Raw genomic sequence first — 20,526 nt, forward strand, 5'->3', positions numbered from 1 at the left:
TGTCCTCTGGCTTCTCAGGCAGTAGGACTCTGGCTTTCTACTTGAGATTTATTTTCTGCTGGCAGATTTGTGAGTAACTTCATGGTGAAAGCCTTGCAAATGTGGATATTACCCAATGTAATTTCTTATGTAAGTTATCTACTGTTGCATAAGAAATTACTCTGAAGCATAGCTCTTAAAACAACACTCAACTTCGAGTCCCGCATCAGACTCTGTGCTGACAGCTCAGAGCCTGGAGCCTGTTTCAGATTCTGTGTCTCCCTCTCTCTGACCCTCCCCTGTTCATGCTCTGTCTCTCCCTGTCTCAAGAATAAATTAAAAAAAAAAAAGTTAAAAAAAAATTAAAAAACCAAAACAACACTCACTACTATCTTACAGTTTCTCTGGTTCAGAATCAGGCATAGCTTAACTCTCACCCAAGGGGTAGTCAGGACTGAGGTGTCATCTGAAGGCATGTCTGGAAAAGGATCCACATCTGAGCTCATGTGGTTATTTTCAGTATTCACTTAGCTAGCAGGTTATTGGACTAAGGGATTTCAGCTTTTCCTGGCTGTTGGCTAGAGACTGCCCTCAGTTCTTAGCCACAAGGATCTCTCCAGCAGGGCAACTTGCTTTATCAAAGGGTGTAAGCTGAGAAGGCAATAGAGTGCTAGCAAGATGAGAGCACAATCTTTTATAACTTAATCAGAGATGTGACATCATTGTTTTCATAGTCTATTCATTAGAAGCAAGTCACTAAGTTCAGCCCACACTCAAGGAAGGGGTAATTATGCAATGTATACAGTTACGCATGAGACAGGGCCATTGGGGCCATCTTAAAACTCTGCCTACCACAGTTCCCATTTTGCAAGAGTTGAATTCCTCCCAGTTTCTGCATTTAGTCTCTCTGCATGCTTTTACGTAGTGTTTTTTTAAAATAAAATAATTTATCCAGGACTCCACCATTACTGTTATTCTGAAGACCAATATTTGACTCTTTGCAGATACTAACCCCAACTCTCTCTTTGGAAGAAAAATGTTCTATCATGAGAACATTTTCTTCAGATCTGTATATATATATTTTTCCTAATTAACCAATAGATTGTTACCTAGATATCTCACTGATAGATTCAGCATGGTCAAAATATAACTCCTCACCATACATCTCTTCCTTTTGGATTCTGTTTCTCTCTTAATTGCATCATTACTTTCTCTGTCAACTCAGGTTCAAGATCTTGGAATCTGAGGATTTTTCTTCCTGTTCTAGTTCTTGTCAAGGTGTGGTCTAATCACCAGACAGATTGCTGGCCAACCAATTTTTTTTTGTCGCAAGTTAATAACAGAAATTGAGAGTAAACATTTAGAATCTTGTATAACAATTTGACATTGCTAGAACATCCAAGAACTCAATTTTGTAGTTTACAGAATATTAGTTCACGACCCTGGGAAAAAAACAAAAACCCAAACTAGTCATTCACTGCATATGATTTGAGAATCACTGTTCTACCACATTCCTGTTGTTTTTTTCCATGTCTCTTAGTTGCTTGTATACTGGGCCTCTTTATTCCACTGCTATTGATTATTCAGTGTAGTCCTCATATCATTTCACGTAGGCTAACAGCAGTAGCTTCCTGATAGACTGTGCTTCCTAATTCTGCTTGCTCCAGTACATCTTTCAAATCTATGAGAAAATAGACTTTTATTTATTTACTTATTTAGAAAATGTTAGTGGGGGAGGGGCAGAGGGGGGGTGGAGAGAGAGAATCTTAAGCAGACACCACACCCAGTGCGGAGCTGGATATGGGGCTCAGTCTCATGAATGTGAGATCATGACCTGAGCTGAAATCAAGAGTTAGTTGCTTAAATGACTGAGCCACCCAGGCACCCTGAGAAAATAGACTTTAGAACAACATCCTGCATATCATGCTTATTCAAAAACTTTAAAAAAATTTTTTTTTTTTCAACATTTTATTTTTTTTTGGGACAGAGAGAGACAGAGCATGAACGGGGGAGGGGCAGAGAGAGAGGGAGACACAGAATCGGAAACAGGCTCCAGGCTCTGAGCCATCAGCCCAGAGCCCGACGCGGGGCTCGAACTCACGGACAGCGAGATCGTGACCTGGCTGAAGTCGGACGCTTAACCGACTGCGCCACCCAGGCGCCCCATCAAAAACTTTAAATTGTACTTTATTACCTGAGCAAAAAGGTCTATATTCTTTAGTTTTATATTTAAGACTTCAGATCTCTTTTGTTCTGTTCCTGTTTTCCTTATTTCTCCTCACCTGTCCTGTGTTTCTGTTCACATATGCACATGGTTCCTCCTTGCTGTCCGTTACACTCTGATTTCTAACTTTCTTTCCTTGCTTTACTTTGGTTTACAACAGTTATCACGTCCGATTACTTTATTTCCTTATTTTCTGATTTCTTTTTTTTTTTTTAATATAATTTATTGTCCAGTTGGCTAACATATAGTGTGTAAAGTGTGCTCTTGGTTTTTGGGGTAGATTCCCGTCCTTCATCACTTACGAACAACACCCAGTGCTCATCCCAACAAGTGCCTTCCTCAATGTCCATCACCCACTTTCCCCTCTCCCCCACTCCCCCATCAACCCTCAGTTTGTTCTCTGTATTTAAGCATCTCTTATGGTTTACCTCCTTCCCTCTCTGTATCTATTTTTTCCCCTTCCCTTCCCACCATGGTCTTCTGTTAAGTTTCTCAAGATCTGCATATGAGTGAAAACATGGTTATCTGACCTCTTACTGACTTTTTTCACTCAGCATAATACCTTCCAGTTCCATCCATGTTGCTGCAGATGGCATGATTTCATTCTTTCTCATTGCCAAGTAGTATTCCATTGTATGTATAAACCACATCTTCTTTGTCCATGCATCAGTTGATGGATGTTTATGCTCTTTCTATAATTTGGCTATTGTTGGAAGCACTGCTATAAACATTGGAGTAAATGTGCCCCTATGAATCAGCACTCCTGTATCCCGTGGATAAATTCCTAGTAGTGCTATTTGCTGGATCGTAGGGTAGTTCTATTTTTAATTTTTTGAGGAACCTCCACACTGTTTTCCAGAGTGGTTGTATCAGTTTGCCTTCTCACCAACAGTGCAAGAGGGTTCCCATTTCTCCACATCCTCACCACCATCTGTTGTTTCCTGAGTTGTTCATTTTAGCCACTCTGGCTGGTGTGAGGTGGTATCTCAGTGTGGTTTTAATTTGTATTTCCCTGATTTTGAATGATGTGGAGCATCTTTTCATGTGTCTGTTGGCCATCTGGGTGTCTTTGGAAAAGTGTTTATTCATGTCTTCTGCCCATTTCTTTACTGGATTATTTGTTTTTCAGATGTTGAGTTTGGTAAGTTCTTTATAGATTTTGGATACTAACCCTTTATCTGATACGTCTGTCGGTTGCCTTTTAGTGCCTTTGCAGTGCAGAAGGTTTTTATCTTGATAAGGTCCCGATAGTTCATTTTTGCTTCTAATTCCCTTGCCTTTGGAGATGTGTCGAGCAAGAAGATGGCTGCGGCTGAAGTCAAAGAGGTTGTTGCCTGCTTTCTCCTCTAGGGTTTTGATGGTTTTCTGTCTCACATTTAGGTCTTTCATCCATTTTGAGTTTATTTTTGTGTATGGTGTAAGAAAGTGGTCTAGTTTCATTCTTCTGCATATTGCTATCCAGTTCTCCCAGCACCATTTGCTAAAGAGACTGTCATTTTTCCATTGGATGCTCTTTCCTGCTTTGTCAAAGATTAGTTGGCCATACATTTGTGGATCCAGTTCTGGGTTCTCTATTTTATTCCGTTTGTCTGTGTGTCTGTTTTTGTGCCAATACCATACTGTCTTGATGATTACTGGTTTGTAGTAGAGGCTAAAGACTGGGATTGTGATGCCTTCCTGCTTTGGTTTTCTTCTTCAGTATTACTTGGGCTATTTAGGGTCTTTTGTGGTTCTCTACAAATTTTAGGATTGTTCTAGCTTTGAGAAGAATGCTGATGCAATTTTGATTGGGATTGCATTGAATGTGTAGATTGCTTTTACATCTTTGGTTAGGTTTATTCCTAGGTATTTTATGGTTCTTGGTGCAATTGTAAATGGGATCAGTTTCTTCATTTCTCTTCCTGTTGCTTCATTATTGGTGTATAAAGATGCAACCAATTTCTGTACATTGATTTTATACCCTGTGATGGCTGAATTCACGTATCAGTTCTAGCAGTCTTTTGGTGGAGTCTTTCAGGTTTTCCATGTAGGGTGTCATGTCGTCTGCGAAAAGTAAAAGTTTGACTTTTTCTTTGCCAATTTTGATGACTTTTATTTCATCTTATTGTCTGACTGCTGATGGTAGGACTTCCAACACTATGTGAAACAACAGTGGTGATAGTGGACATCCCTGTCGTGTTCCTGATCTCAGAGGGAAAGCTCTCAGTTTTTCCCCATTGAGGATGGTATTAGCTGTGGGCTTTTCATAGATGGCTTTTATGATGTTTAAGTATGTTCCATCTATCCTGACTTTCTTGAGGGTTTTTATTTAAGAAAGGATGCTATATTTTGTCAAATGCATTTTCTGCACCTATTGACAGGATCATAAGATTCTTATCCTTTCTTTTATTAATGTGATGTATCACATTGATTGATTTGCAAATATTGAACCAGCCCAGCAGCTCAGGGAATGAATCCCACTTGGTCATGGTGAATAATTGTTTTTATATGCTGTTGAATTCAATTTGCTAGTATCTTGTTGAGAGCTTTTTTTTTTTTAATTTTTTTTAATGTTTGTTTATTTTTGAGACAGAGCATGAATGGGGGCGTGTCAGAGGGAGACACAGCATCTGAAGCAGGCTCCAGGCTCTGAGCTGTCAGCACAGAGCCCGACGCAGGGCTCGAACTCACAGACCATGAAATCATGACCTGAGCCAAAGTCGGAAGCTCAACCGACTGAGCCACCCAGGTGCCCCTCTTGTTGAGAGTTTATGCATCCATGTTCATCAGGGGTATTGGCCTATAATCCTCCTTTTTTTGTAGGGTCTCTGTCTGGTTTGGGAATCCAGGTAATGTTGGATTCATAGAATGAGTCTGGAAGTTTTCCTTCCATTTCTGTTTTTTTGGAGCAGCTTGAGAAGGATAGGTATTAACTCTCCTTTAAATGTCTGGTAGAATTCCCCAGGGAAGCCATCTGGCTCAGGGCTCTTATTTGTTGGACGAGTTTTGATAACTGATTCAATTTCTTCACTAGTTATGGGTCTGTTCAACTTTTCTATTTCTTCCCCTTTGAATTTTGGTAGTATGTGGGTATCTAGGAATTTGTCCAATTCTTCCAGGTTGTCCGGTTTGTTGGCATATAATTTTTCATAATATTCCCTGATAATTGCTTGTATTTTGAGGGATTGGTTGTAATAATTCCATTTTCATTCATGATTTTATCTATTTGGGTCCTCTCGTTTTTGAGAAGTCTGGCTAGGGGTTTATTAATTTTTTTTATTTTTCCAAAAACCAACTCTTAGTTTCATTGATATACTGTTTTGGATTCTATATTGTTTATTTCTGCTCTGATCTTTATTATTTCTCTTCTTTTGCTAGCTTTGGGGTTTCTTTGTTATTCTGCTTCTAGTTCCTTTAGGTGTGCTTTTAGACTTTGTATTTGGGAATTTTCTTATTTCTTGAGATAGGCCTGGATTGCAGTGTATTTTCCTCTTAGGACTGCCTTTGCTGCATCCCAAAGGGTTTGGATTGTTGTGTTTCCATTTTCATTTGTTTCCATATATTTTTTAATTTTTTCTTTAATTGCCCGGTTGACCCATTCATTCTTTAGTAGGATGTTCTTTAACCTCCATGCATTTGGAGGTTTTCCAAACTTTTTCCTGTGGTTGATTTCAAGTTTCATAGAATTATGATCTGAAAGTGTGCGTGGTATGATTTCAATTCTTTTATATTTATTGAGGGCTCTTTTGTGACCCAGTATATGATCTGTCTTGGAGATTGTTCCATTTGTACTTGAGAAGAATGTGTATTCTGCCTGAGGATGAAAAGTTCTAAATATATCTGTCAAGTCCATCTGGTCCAGTGTATCATTCAGGGACATTGTTTATTGATTTTCTGTCTAGATCATTTGCCCTTTGCTGTAAGTGGGGTATTAATGTCCCCCACAATTACCACATTCTTACCAATAAGATTGCTTATGTTTGTGATTTATTTTATATATTTGGGTGCTCTTGAATTCGGTGTGTACACATTTATAATTGTTAGCTCTTGATGGATAGACCCCGTAATTATGATATAATGTCCTTCTTCATCTCTTGTTACAGCCTTTAGTTTAAAATCTAGTTTGTCTGATATAAGTATGGCTACTCCAGCTTTCTTTTGACTTGTGGTAGCATAATAGATGGTTCTCCATCCCCTCACTTTCAATCTGAAGGTGTCCTCAGGTCTAAAATGGGTCTCTTGTAGACAGCAAATAGATGGGTCTTGTTTGTTTGTTTGTTTTTAATCCATTCTGATACCCTGTCTCTTTTGATTGAAGCATTTAGTCCATTTACATTCAGTGTTATTATTGACAGATGGATTTAGAGTCATTGTGATATCTGTAGGTTTCATGTTTCTAGTGATGTATCTGGTCCTTTGTGGTCCTTGTAACATTCCACTCAGAGTCCCCCTTAGGATCTCTTGTAGGGCTGGTTTAGTGGTGATGAAATCCTTCAGTTTTTGTTTGGGAAAACCTTGGTCTCTCCTTCTATTTTGAATGACAGGCTTGCTGGATAAAGGATTCTTGGTTGCATATTTTTCCTGTTCATCACATTGAAAATTTCCTGCCACTCCTTTCTGGTCTGCCAAGTTTCAGTAGATAGGTCTGTTACTACCCTTAGGTGTCTACCCTTGTAGGTTAAGGCCCATTTATCCTTAGCTGCTTTCAGAATTCTCTCTTTATCTTTGTATTTTGCCAGTTTCATATATGTCCTGCAGAAAATCGATTCCAGTTACATCTGAAGGGAGTTCTCTGTGCCTCCTGGATTTCAATGTCTGTTTCCTTCCCCAGATTGGGGAAGTTCTCAGCTATGATGTGTTCAAGCACACCTTCGACCCTCTGTCTCTCTCTCCTTTTTCTGGAACTCCTATGATATGGATATTGTTCAGTTTTCATTGAACCACTTAGTTCTCTAATTCTTCCCTTGTGGTCCAGAATTTTTTTATCTCTTTTTCTCAGCTTCATCTTTTCCATAATTTTATCTTCTGTTTCACTTAATCTCCCCTCTGCCTCTTAAATTCTCACTGTCACTGCCTCTAGTTTATTTTGCACCTCATTTATAGCATTTTTAAATTCATCATGACTTTTTTAGTTCCTTGATCTCTGCAGCAATAGATTCTCTGCTGTCTTCTATGCTTTTTTGAAGTTTAGTGATTAATCTTATGACTATTATTCTAAATTCTTGTTCAGTTATATTGTTTATATCTGTTTTGATCCATTCTTTTTTTTTTATAATTTTTTTTTTCAAAGTTTATTTATTTTTGGGACAGAGAGAGGCAGAGCATGAACGGGGGAGGGGCAGAGAGAGAGGGAGACACAGAATCGGAAACAGGCTCCAGGCTCCGAGCCATCAGCCCAGAGCCTGATGCGGGGCTTGAACTCACAGACCGCGAGATCGTGACCTGGCTGAAGTCGGACGCTCAACCGACTGCGCCACCCAGGCGCCCCAAGTTTTGATCCATTCTTTAGCTGTCATTTCTTCCTTGAATTTCTCTTGAGAATTCTTCCGTTTCGTCATTTTGGCTAGTTTTTTTTTTGTCTCTTACGTGTATTAAAAGCTTGTTATATGCCCTGTACCTGCGAGCACTACTACATTAAAGAGGAGTCATACACTGTCCAGAGCCTGGCCCTTTAGGAGGTGTGTTTTGGAGAGTGTTACTTGCCCTCTGTTGTTGTGACTTGGGTTACTTTATCTCCCTACTCGTAATGATGTTTTGGATCTTCCACCAGGTGTGCTTTGATTTGTTTATTGAAGTAGCTCTTTGTCCTGTCAGGTTTTCCCAGTGGGTCCCTGGAAGCATCTCTGTCACTTTGCCGCCTGGGCTCTTGGAGTTCAAAGTCCTTTGGCCTCAACACTGGTTTCTTTGTTTGAGAGATGAGGGAACTTTGGATCCCCCTACTTCTCTGCCATGTTGGTGCCTCCTTATTTTCTGATTTCTCTCCCTTCGTGCATAGTGGAATATAAGCTCCTTGAGAATAGACTTTGTTCACTGCTTAATTTCCAGTAGGTACACTATAAATTTTTCTTGAATGAATAAGTAAATGAGATGGTCATCCTAAAAGTAAAGAACTTTGACCATGAAAGGCCTTGAAGATCTACAAGAATGGTTTTTTAATGGTGAGATTTCACAAGCAGAGCCCTCACTGGCCTACATCAAATCACACATTGTCTCCTACTACTTTTAAGTTTCATGAGAACAAGTATTTAATGTCTTATAGTCTCTTTGTATATTTAGTGCTTAGTATTGTGCCTGGTAAAAAGAATACACATGTGCCTGGTAAAGAGTTTTTTTTCTGACTGATTGAATTAATGCTCTTAGAGCAATAATTTATCTTCTGTTATGTTTTATGGACATAGTTTATTCAAATGTTTGTATGATAATGTTTTTTTGTTACTGGTTAAACCCAACACATTTAGTTTTATCACCTAATCACATAATTTGTTAAGCTTCTACTATGAACAAAGCCATGCATAAAATATTTTTAACAATAATTATTAAAGGTCAAAAATCTTTCTAAAATAAGAAACTTAGAAAAATTCCCAATAATCCTCAAGAAGTTGGTATTTAACTGCATTTTAATAACTTGGCAATCTCCAGAAGAGGGGAAAAAAACTTTCCTCCTCCTAAAAATCACCTTTCTGTTGTTTGATGGACATTAGTTTTATATTCCAACTATCTGACTTCTGGTTTTCAGGTACCATGTGTCCTGCTGCTTTTTGCATGTGGAACCACTACCTTTCTGTATTACAAAATGAAAGTGGATTGAATATATTAGAGTAACCTGGGGGACAATATTGCTTACAGAAATAGTGGGAAGAATCTCCCAACAAGAGTCTAGACAGTGTCGTCACCTTTGAGAAAGAATATGTCCAGCATGCTCCATTGTCTGGATGTAGGATAATATATAATATCATGCTTAAAAAGTCTTAGATATAGTGTGTAACCTTTGCCTCCTCTAAAGATAAGATGAAAGGAAAATAATTTTTTCAGAATGGAATTAATTTAGAGTTAAATTTTTAACTAAAAATGTTGAAGATTATTCATCTAAATACAAATTGAAGAAATGTTTTTTTCTGTTTCTCTGCCAGGTTTGGATTAAAGCATGTCCAAAGCAGGAGCTTGGGCCAGAGTTGGGGTTGTTTTGTTTTGTTTACTTTTTATTGATATATCATAAATGTACAACTGAAGATTGTTTGCCATCTGTGTAATATCAGTGTCCAAGTTAAAAAATAGAGCATCAAGACCACTCAGGAGACTCCTTTCAGTCACTATTCATTCCCATCAAGTAAACTTAGTATCCTGACTTCTACAGTCAAACATTAATTTTCCTTGTTTTTATATAAATGGAACCATAATCTCTGTATGTTTTTGTGTTTCAGTTCTTGGCATTATTCATCATAATTGATGTATGTAGTTAGAGGTAGTTTAGTCTCGTTATTGCATATTATCCCATAGTGTGAATATGCCACAATTTATCCATTCTGTTATTTGGTATTGTAATTTGGGGCTAATACAGATAGTGCTACTGTGTTATTGTGATAAAAGTCTACTGGTAAATATATGGATTCATTTCTATTGAATATATCCCTAGCAAAGGAATTGTTGAGCCCATGATTTTTTTTTTCTTTTTGCCTCCCTAGTTTCCTCATATTATTTCTTTTTTGTGGCGTTATCTGTAGTTTCTGACCATCTTTTAAAATCTAGCTTTCCCCAATCCACCCAGCCAGAATCTTGTTTCTTGATTTACCCATCACTTTGTATTTATGTATTTACCTCCTATTTGATGCCTACAACATTCTACTTATTATTATATTTGTAGGTCTTAATTTTCCAGAATAAATTTTGGTTTTTTGGGGCAAACATTATCACATTATTACTGCTTTTCCATAGGGCTACTTTATGTCCTGTAAAGCTATACTTTCAAAAGACAACCACAATCGCTATGTACCTATTAGAATGATTAAAATCCAAAACACTGACTCCACCAAATACAGATGCAGTCTTTTTTCTTACTGGTGAGAATGCACAATGGTATAGACCCTTAGCAGACAGTGGCATATTCTTTCAAAGCTATACATAGTCTTACCATCACAGTCTATCAATCATGCTCCTAGTTATTTACCCAAATGAGTTGAAAACTTCTGTCCATACAAAAAGTTGCACACAAAATATTTTTAGTGGTTTTATTCATAATTGTTAAAAATAGGAAGCAACCAAGATATCCTTCAATAAATGAAGGATAAACTGTGATATAGCCATACAATGGAGTATTGTTCAGTGATAAATGAACTATCAAGCCACAGAAAGACATAAAGGGACCTTAAATGCATATTGCTAAATGAAACAAGCCAGTCTAAAAAATTTGACATCATTTATGATTCCAACTATATGAACACTCTAGAAAAGGAAAAAGGAAAAACAGTGGTTGCCAGGGGCTCTGGGGGAGAGGGAAAGTGGGGTGAATAACTAGGTGAAGCAGGGGATTTTTAGGGCAGTTAAACTATTCTATACAATATTTGTAATGATGGATACATGATATTTTGCATTTATCAAGGCCCATAGAACTGGACAACCCAAAGAGTGAATGCTAATGTAAAATATGAACTTTCAGTTAGAAATAATATATCAGTGTTGATCTATCAGCTGCAACATGTGTACCACCTAATAATGGAAGATGTTAATAGGGGAAATTGTGGGGAAGAGGCTATATGGGAACTCTCTGTACTTGCTGTGCAATTTTTCTGTAAACTGCTATAAAAACAGCAACAACAAAAAACACTCTTATTACCATTACCACTATCTCCTTAGTCAAAGCTGAAATCCTTACCTTAGCCTACAAGACCTTAAATGAATCTGACTGAGATCTACTTCATCTCCTACCACCTGATTTCCTTAATCATGATTCCAGCCACATTGGCCTTCTGTTGTGTTTTGAACTACTCTCTTGCCTCAGAGTCTTTGTGCTTACTCTTCACTCAGCCTGGAAAATTATTCCACCAGATAGTCTCATTGTTTCTTCCCTCTCCCATTATTTTAGGTCTGTTTTCAAATGCTACTTCATCAAAGGGCACCTGGGTGACTTAGTCGATTGAGCGTCTGACTTTGGCTCAGGTCATGATCTCACGGTTCATGAATTCTAGCCCCACATCAGGCTCTGTGCTGACAGAGCCTGGAGCCTGCTTCCAATTCTGTCTCCCTCTCTATATGCTCCTCCCCTGCTCACACCCTCTCTCTCTCAATAAAGAAAGGAAAAATATTTTTTAAAAAGTGCTACTTCATTGGGGTTTCTTTCCCTTTTATTTATTGTCAGCATCTACAATCTCTTTCCCCCATCATACTCTTCTGCTTTTATCTGGTTTTATTTTCTTTTATAGCTCTTAATACTTCCTCACCTTGATCATATGTTAGTTTATTTTTTCCTAATTAAAATATAAGTTCTATGAAGGCAAGCATTTTATCTTTTTTTCTCTTACCGTATCCTAGCACATGGTAGATGCTTAATAAACATTTGTAGAATGGATGACTGAATGAAGTCCGTGTTCTCTCTGTAGGCATATGTGTGGGAAGTCAAATTTAAAATCAAAAGATTGCTTAGTTAGTGTGGAATATGAGTCCTAAGATGCATAATATTAATGGCTGACGTTAGCAGTACAATAGGGTGATCCATTTGTTTTCACTGAAGGATGCATCTGCTCCACAGACAGGAAGCTTCTATTTGGGGTCAGAAAGTGCTCTTCCATGAATAGTGGAGGAGAGACTGCTAGTGTTTCCCTCTTGAATCTCCCCCCTTTTTTTTCTTCTTGGAATTAAAAAATACATAAAAACAAAAATTGCAAAATACAAATGTATGAAGTAGAAAATAAAAACCACTCTTAAACCCCATCAGAAGCAAGTCACTATTAACACCTTGGTTATTGTCCTTGAAAACCATCTAGAATGGACTTATATTTTGTTTTGTTTTTTATTATATTTGTTTCATATGTGGTGAAACATGTTTACTGTGTAGCTGGACAGAGTATAGAAATAGCAAATAGTGCTATAGCAAATTATTTCATGAAGTGCTTAGGTATTTAATATGTAAATATCTTGCAAATTGTAACCTAGGCTCTTACCCTGGCACAGTGTTGCCAACTACAGAATTTATCATATATTCACAATTTTCAGAGGTTTCTAACTGTTTGAATATGAACAAGAGAAGCTTGGGAAGTTAGGAGTATTACTCTAAAGAAGAGCAATCTTAAACTGTCCCACCACCACCACTAAGAAGGTTTTGTTGATTGCATTAAATAGGACATTTTGGATTGGTTTTGAAAATATTTCAGATTTTCATGGAAACTATATATAAATGATAAACTTCCCTGAAGTTTACTAGATCTTTTTCTTTGGACTGAAGAAAATTTTAAGTTCTTCATGGATCTTAAAATTCATACATGGATTTTGGGGAAAGTCTAAAATAATTTTCACATTTAATCCACAATACTATATATAACTATACTTAGCTGTATAATATATATAATATACATTAATATAATGTATATAATAGAGTGTACAATACAATATTTCAGGGACTAACAGACCAGATTTTTAAATCATGTTATTTTTTTGTGTGTTAAAATTAAATCACATTTCCTGAGTTTTAATCATTTTCAAAATATTTAGAGATTACTAGTTTGTGAGAAAGAAGTATTAGTGTTACTAGGTGACACTCTTTCCTAATATGTCAGTATTACCATGATTTCCTGACTTTGCAGAGTTTTGTAGTGCTGGAGGATAACTTTCTGGAGAGAATATGTGTTCAAAATAGTCCAGTTGCCATGTGGTGATTTACACAAATCAAAAGGGTTTAACTTAATTTGAGTCCAGGTGATTATATTCTGCTTTTTAAAAACACTTTTTAGTTTTAATATTAGATAGTCATATGCAAATTTCTGTCCTAAAATGTTAGTAACTGATCTATGTTCAGAGGTTATCAAACTGGCATTCTGAATACTGAAAAAGGTCCACAAATGTGTTTAGTAAGACAGTGTTTTGTTCTGTTTTAACCTAAGAATTAGTTAGCATTTAAGCATTAAAAGATTTTACATGAAAATCTAGGTTTCCAGCTTCTTTTGAAAAGTGTGAAAATTGGATAGTATTGAATTTTATCATTCCATCGTATCCGTGATTCTCAACTGAGGGCAATTTTGTTAATGTTACAACAGAGGACATTTGTTAATGTCTAGAGACAATTTTGATTGTTACAGCTTGGTTGGTGGGTGCTATTTGCATTTAATGGGTAAAGGCTAGGGGTGCTGCTTATACATAAGACAGCCTCCTATAGCAATGAATTATCCAGTCCAAAATGTCATAGTACTGAAGTTGAGGAGTCCCGCAGTATATTGGTAACTGAGTTGAATCACCCCTGTTCCATATGGGTTAAAGTTAAAGAAAGTCTTCCATCTTGCTTTATTTACTTGCCTCAACTCACTTTTGGAGTATCTTCCTTTAGGGTAGTAGAAGTTATTTTAATGGAAACTAAATTTCAAGTATCATTTATTACAAAAGATGATGGCAAATATAAAAAAAAATGTTTTTATTACTTCTGGCTTGAAGAGTATTAGAGCCCAAATTTTACCTTCCCCAGTTATCTTCATTCATTCTTTAAGTTAACGTGATGCTACACACACACACACACACACACACACACACACACACACACAATACTAGATATAGAGGAGATAAGCAGGTATGTACACTTTAAGGATTATGTTTTGGAGAGTTGCTCCATTTGCCATTATGTAATGCTTTCTATATCCCTGATAATTTTCCTTACTTTGAAGTCAACTTTGTTTGAATTTATTGTAGCTACTCCCACTTTCGTTTGATTAACATTAACTTTGTATTTCTCTATCCCATTACTTTTAATCTACCAGTGTCTGTATTTAAAGTGGCTTTTTTGAAGACAACATGCAGTTGGAGTTTTTTTAATGTTTTTTTAATGTTTTTGTTTTTGAGAGAGAGAGAGCGAGCACAAGTGGGGGAGGGGCAGAGAGAAAGGGAAACCCAGAATCTGAAGCAGGCTCCATCCAGGCTCTGAGCTGTCAGCACAGAGCCCGGTGCAGGGCTTGAACTCGTGGACCCTGAGATCATGTCCTGAGCTGAAGTTAGACGAACACTTAACTGAGCTACCCAGGTGCCCCTGGGGTTTTTTTTTTTTTTAATGTTTGTTTATTTTGGTTTTTTTTTTTTTTTTTAATTTTTTTTTTTCAACGTTTATTTATTTTTGGGACAGAGAGAGACAGAGCATGAACGGGGGAGGGACAGAGAGAGAGGGAGACACAGAATCGGAAGCAGGCTCCAGGCTCTGAGCCATCAGCCCAGAGCCCGACGCGGGGCTCGAACTCACGGACCGCAAGATCGTGACCTGGCTGAAGTCGGACGCTTAACCGACTGCGCCACCCAGGCGCCCCAATGTTTGTTTATTTTGAAAGAGAGAGTGCATGTGCACATGAGCAGTAGAGGAGCTGAGAGAATCCCAAACAGGCTCCACACTGTCACCCCAGAGCCTGAAGAGGGACTCGATCTCAGAAACCCAAACTGTGAGATCGGGACAGGAGTTGAAATCAAGAGTCAGATGCTTAACCAACTGAGCCCCTCCGACAGTCTCTTTTATTTCGTATATTTATTACATATAAAATGTTTACTGGTTCTATTGGATTAATATAAACTATATTGGTAACTGTTTTCTATTAGCTAAACTTGTTCTTTCATCATCTTTTGCATTATTTGGTTTTAATTGAGGATTTTATATTACTCCATTTTCTCTCTTAGTGTATTGTTTATACTTCTTTTAATTTTTAGATGTAAGAGTGAGTGTTTTGTCCTAGAGTCTGCAGTATGAATTTACAGCTAATATTAGTCAACTTTCAAATAACACTATACCACTTCATGGGTAGTGTGGTTACCTTATAACAGAATATAGCCAATTCCTCCCTTCTGTCCCTTATAACACTGCTGTCATTCGTTTCATTTATCCTTAATCTACAATCATCTAATATAGTGTTGCTATTATTACTTTGAACAAGCCTGTTATCTGTTAGGTCATGCTCTTCTTTCATATAGATCCAAATTACCATCCTATATAATTTTCTTCTTTTTGAAGAACTTCTTTTAGTATTTCTTGCAAGACAGGTCTACTGGCGACAAACTTCGTCAATTTTTGTTTGACAAAGTCTTTATTTCTCTTTTACTTTTGAAGGATACTTTCACTGGATACAGACTTTTAGGTTGATGGTTTTTTTCTTTCAAGACTAAATATTTCATTTCTTTCTTTCTTTTTTTTTTTTTTTTTTGCTTAAGTGGTATTCTGAAGAGAAGTCTAGTACAGTTTTTACCCTTGTTCCTCTAAAAGTAAGGTGCTTTTATCCTGTAGCTTCTTCCAAAACTTTCTTTGTGTCTTGGATTTTCTACAATTTGATTATACAGTGCTTGGGTAAGAACAGGAGGGGATTTTTCTTCTGTCTTCATCCTGAGAAACCTGAGTGGTAAAGCACAAGGGTCCAGTTTCTCCACCTCCTGGCCAACATTTGTTATTTTCTGTTTTTTGATTATAGCCATTTTATTTATTTATTTATTTATTTATTTATTTATTTATTTATTATGTTTTTAATGTTTATTTTTGAGAGAGAGAGACAGAGTGTGAGCAGGGTAGGGGCAGAGAGAGAGGGAGACACAGAAACTGAAGCAAGCTCCAGGTTCCAAGCTGTCAGCACAGCCCGACGCGAGGCTTGAACTCACAAGCCATGAGATCGTGACCTGAGCCGAAGTCGGACACTTAACCGACTGAGCCACCCAGGTGCCCCTCAATTATAGCCATTGTAATGGATGTGAGGTGGTATCTCACTGTACCTTTGATTTGATTTTTTTTTTAGTGAGTAGTGATATTGAGCATATTCGTATATTTAGTGGCCATTTGTAGATTTTTTTGGACAAATGTCTATTAAAGTTCTTTGACCATTTATGAATCGGGGTTTTTGTTGTTGTTGAGTTGTAAGAGTTCTTTATATGTTCTAGATATTAATCCTTTAGCAGATAACATGATTTGCAGATATTTTCTCCCATTTTGTGGGTTGCCTTTTCACTCTCGATAGTATCCTTTAATGGAACATATGTTTTTAATTTTGATGAAATTCAGTTTATCCATTTTCTCTTTTGTTGCCTGTGTTTATAACAATGTGGCTTAATAATCCCAGACCCAATTTTCAGAGTTTTATGCACTTCATTTGCTCATCTTACTTTTTCAGTATTTCCAGCTTCTGCTTTTAGAACAAAAGGGAAATCATGAGGGAACCAATGTAGCTGTTAGTTCAAAAACTTTATGTTCAAATGTGCAACATTCTTTGTTGCAGAATAACACTAAGAATAATTTGAATTGCCAGTACAGCCCTTTCAACCAGAATGAGGAAAAATATACCTTATTTTCTAACCTTTTGCAGTACTCTTAAATCTAGAGTCAGTTTATAAATCTCATTTTGTTCATTTTTTTTTTTTTAATATTTGTTTATTTTCGGTAGAGAGACAGTGTGTGAACAGGGGAGGAGCAGAGAGAGAGGGAGACATAGAATCTGAAGCAGCCTCCGGGCTCTGAGCTGTCAGCACAGAGCCTGACACGGGGCTCGAATTCACAAACTGCAAGAGGTCACGACCTGAGCCGAAGTCCAACGTTTAACTGACTGAGCCACTCAGGCGCCCCTCACTTTGTACATTTCTATGACATCAGAATGTATGCCTATTTGAAAGCATATATATTTTGAGATAGAAGGTGACCTGACCGTCAAATTGAACTCAAGATGAATTTGATATTTTGTGTTGAATTTGGTTAAAAAATTGGTGAGCTCTATTTAAAGTATGGAATTTACAAACATAAATGTGGTTGAATTGGTTACTTGAATCTATGTGTATAATATTGGTGGTTATTTATATTGATTGGTAGTCATTTATAATCAACATTTTAACTTTATTAGATGCCATTTTCTCTTTTTTATCATTATTGAGGTATAATTGACAGATAACATTATAATAGTTCCAGGTGTACAACATAATGATTTAATATTTGTAAGCTGTCGTTTTCTAACAGTTTCAGATCTTGTGTTTGTTACCTTTTCAGAAAGTATAATTATGATAAAAAACATGAAGTTTTCTTTCAGTTTTATTTAATATATTCATTAATAATTCTTGTTCAATTTTTATGTTGGTCAATTTTACAGGTGAATTATGTAACCTCATTACGCTGGATGTAGCTCACAATCAACTTGAACACCTCCCAAAGGAGATTGGAAACTGCACACAGATAACCAACCTTGACTTGCAGCACAATGAACTGCTAGACCTCCCAGATACTATAGGTATGAATGGAGAGAGAAGATACTGATAGTCATTTGTAACTACTTGGACATTAAAAAGACTATTTTTGATCCATTTCTATAAGAAAAGTTAAAAGATTAAAATTCACCATTAAGGTAGTAAAACTTCTAAAAGAGAGTATTTTAAAAGTGGTTTTTATTTCCATTTCTTGGTGAAGAAAATAATTAGGTTTTAGGAAAGGAGTTCAGTTAGACTATAAAAAAGAATGTTGAATATTGGATATTGAATATATGTTTTGTAACTGCTTAAATTGCAGAATGAGTGCATTTTTTGTTTTTGCTTATTTCAGAATGTTGCATGCTATTATATAGGGTATGGTCCCTTTGCTAAAGCAAACCACACTGAAAAATAAAACCACTACTGTTTAGTTTTTAAAATCTTGGCCAACATAGCTTAAAGTTTGTTCATCTCTGCTATTGAAGGGACTAAGATAAGAGATGTCTTGACGTACAAAATGTGTTTCAAAGACCTAGCCACAGCCTCCAAAAGTTGGAAGTGCTTGTTGTGATATGTTTTATATTTATAGAATCATGTTTATCTTTCTAAATGCCCATATAGTTGTACAAACCAGTAAAAGAAATTTTAAAAAGTTTGGACATCTTTTCAGTTATTGGTTTGTTATAAGGATACTATAATGTTTATTTAGGAAACTTATACCTGTACTTAATTTTTATAATTTCTATAATGAATATTTCTGTGGTTCTGTTACTAAATCATAAGGGGCCTGTGATGGTGATATTTTTCTCCAGAAAGATTTTCGTTTGTTTCTGTCAGGTACCTAAGGGACCACTTGAATGCTTCTATGTTCTAAGGTTTGAGATTTTTCTGGTCCCTGGTCATTCAAAAGTAGCGTGTAGACTAATTGGAGGGCTGTTTTACTTCGGTTTACTCTTAGTGCTAAGGTACAGCCCTTAGCTGTTGACATTGATTTCTGGACTCTCCACCCTTGGCTGGCTGTAGATTTTGACTCTTGGCAGAAACATGCCCAATTAGCTGAATCTTCTAGTTAGAGAAGCACTCTTAGGACAAAATTTTCTCCATTATTTTGCTTATTTCTTTGGGTTCCCACCTGATTTCTGCCCTCGTTATTAGTCATTATCTTGTTAGCTCTGTGACTTTTGTTTTAGAAGAGTTTTAAATTTTTTTCAGTGGAAGGGTTTGTCTGAATTACCTAGTCTACTGTTACTTGAAACAGAAGCAGTCATTAAAAAATTTTTAAATAAGTTATATTAAATTGTTCTAGGTTACAGGACAGCTATTTCTTCATGGGAAAGCAGTCTGAGACTTCTTTAGGATGTAACAGCTAGCCATTAGAACCTGTATCTTTGTGATTCTTGGTCCAGAGTTCTTTACATCACATTGTTATTTGTAGTGGCAACAGACTAAGTGTTCTAGTTAACTGCATTAGATTCATCTCTGAAAGGCAAGATGATGTACAGCATATAGTGAATTGCTCTACTAATATTCATAATAATTTTACCAGATTTCCTGTGTAAATAAAAGAATCCCAGTTTCTGGTTCAATAGAGACTGAATGCAATTCTTTCTTCCTTTTCTCTCTAAAATCTATTGAAATGGCCAAAATAAACAAAGAAAAATGGCCCTTGAGGAAAAAGAGAAAAGATCTGTATTACATCTATAGAACATGATCAGGCTGATATAAAAAAGAAGCAAAGAATACTTTGCTTAGAAATATCCTTGCCATATAAAGTTTAACTTTAAAGGAAATACTGTATAATATAATGAACACATCCAAAGACCAAAAGAGCGATGGTGTAGGATCAGTGGAAGAAGTCCCTTAGAATCTGGAACAAAAAGAAGATACAAAATATTTGAAATAGATACAAAATAATTAAAAAAGAGTCTCGGGAGACAAGACTAGGAGTTCTAGAAAGAGAATATAAGTAATACAATGAAGAAACTAATAAAATACACTTTTATAATCTTGCCCTGAATTTGACAAAAACCCAGCTAATATGATTGACATTGCTTACCAAGAAGACATAGTGAAAAAAGATACATTCTGGTAGTTTTAAAAATTAGATTTACTTAATTGCTTTGAATATACCTTCTAGTCACATATAATGTTCTAAAACTTGTCTTTGTCTAGTTTCAGTTTTAGGGTAATGCTGGTTACATATAATAAGTCTAGAAGTGTTTTCTACTCTTCAGTTTTGGGAACAGTTTGTATAAAATTATCATTATTTCTTCCTTTAAGCTGTGGTAAGATTCATCAATGAAGCCACCTGGGTCCAGATGTTTCTTTGTAGGAATGCTTTTAAAAACAATTTCAGTTTCCTTAAAAGAGAGCTGTTTAGGTTATCACTTTATTCTTGAGCAAACGTAATCATTTATGTCTTTCAAGGAATAGGTTCATTTCATTTAAGTTGTCACATTTAATAGGCATAAAATTGTTTATAATACTCCCTTATTAATAATAATATGGTAGCGGGGCGCCTGGCTGGCGCAGTCGGTTAAGCGTCCGACTTCAGCCAGGTCACGATCTCGCGGTCCGTGAGTTTGAGCCCCGCGTTAGGCTCTGGGCTGATGGCTCAGGGCCTGGAGCCTGTTTCCGATTCTGTGTCTCCCTCTCTCTCTTGCCCCTCCCCCGTTCATGCTCTGTCTCTCTCTGTCCCAAAAATAAATAAAAACGTTGAAAAAAAATTAAAAAAAAAATAATATGGTAGTATTATAGAATCTATACTCTCATTCCTGATATCAGTAACTTAGTAACTTAGATCTTCTCTCTTTTTTCCTGTTTGATTAGATTGTATCAATTACATTGATTATCTCTAAATTTTATTGATTTTCTCTGTTTCTTTGACTTTTATTTCATTGATTCCACTTTGGCCTTTATTATCTGCTATGAGTTTTATTCTTTTTGGGTTTCTTATAGTGGAA

At 36.4% G+C, this 20,526-nt stretch overlaps 1 protein-coding gene across 3 annotated transcripts in view; it reads left to right on the forward strand.

Moving 5' to 3' along the window:
• The window catches only part of SHOC2 (SHOC2 leucine rich repeat scaffold protein), a 110,977-nt gene that overhangs the window by 63,523 nt on the left and 26,928 nt on the right, over window positions 1-20,526 (forward strand). For all 3 annotated transcript variants that reach the window (XM_047824447.1, XM_047824448.1, XM_047824449.1), the window contains exon 3: window positions 17,470-17,607. In XM_047824447.1, the coding sequence (XP_047680403.1) occupies window positions 17,470-17,607 (138 nt within the window). The remainder of the gene's footprint in view (window positions 1-17,469; window positions 17,608-20,526) is intronic.

Source organism: Prionailurus viverrinus, chromosome D2 (genome assembly GCF_022837055.1).
Source record: "Prionailurus viverrinus isolate Anna chromosome D2, UM_Priviv_1.0, whole genome shotgun sequence".
In the NCBI taxonomy this organism is placed as follows: Eukaryota; Metazoa; Chordata; class Mammalia; order Carnivora; family Felidae; genus Prionailurus; species Prionailurus viverrinus.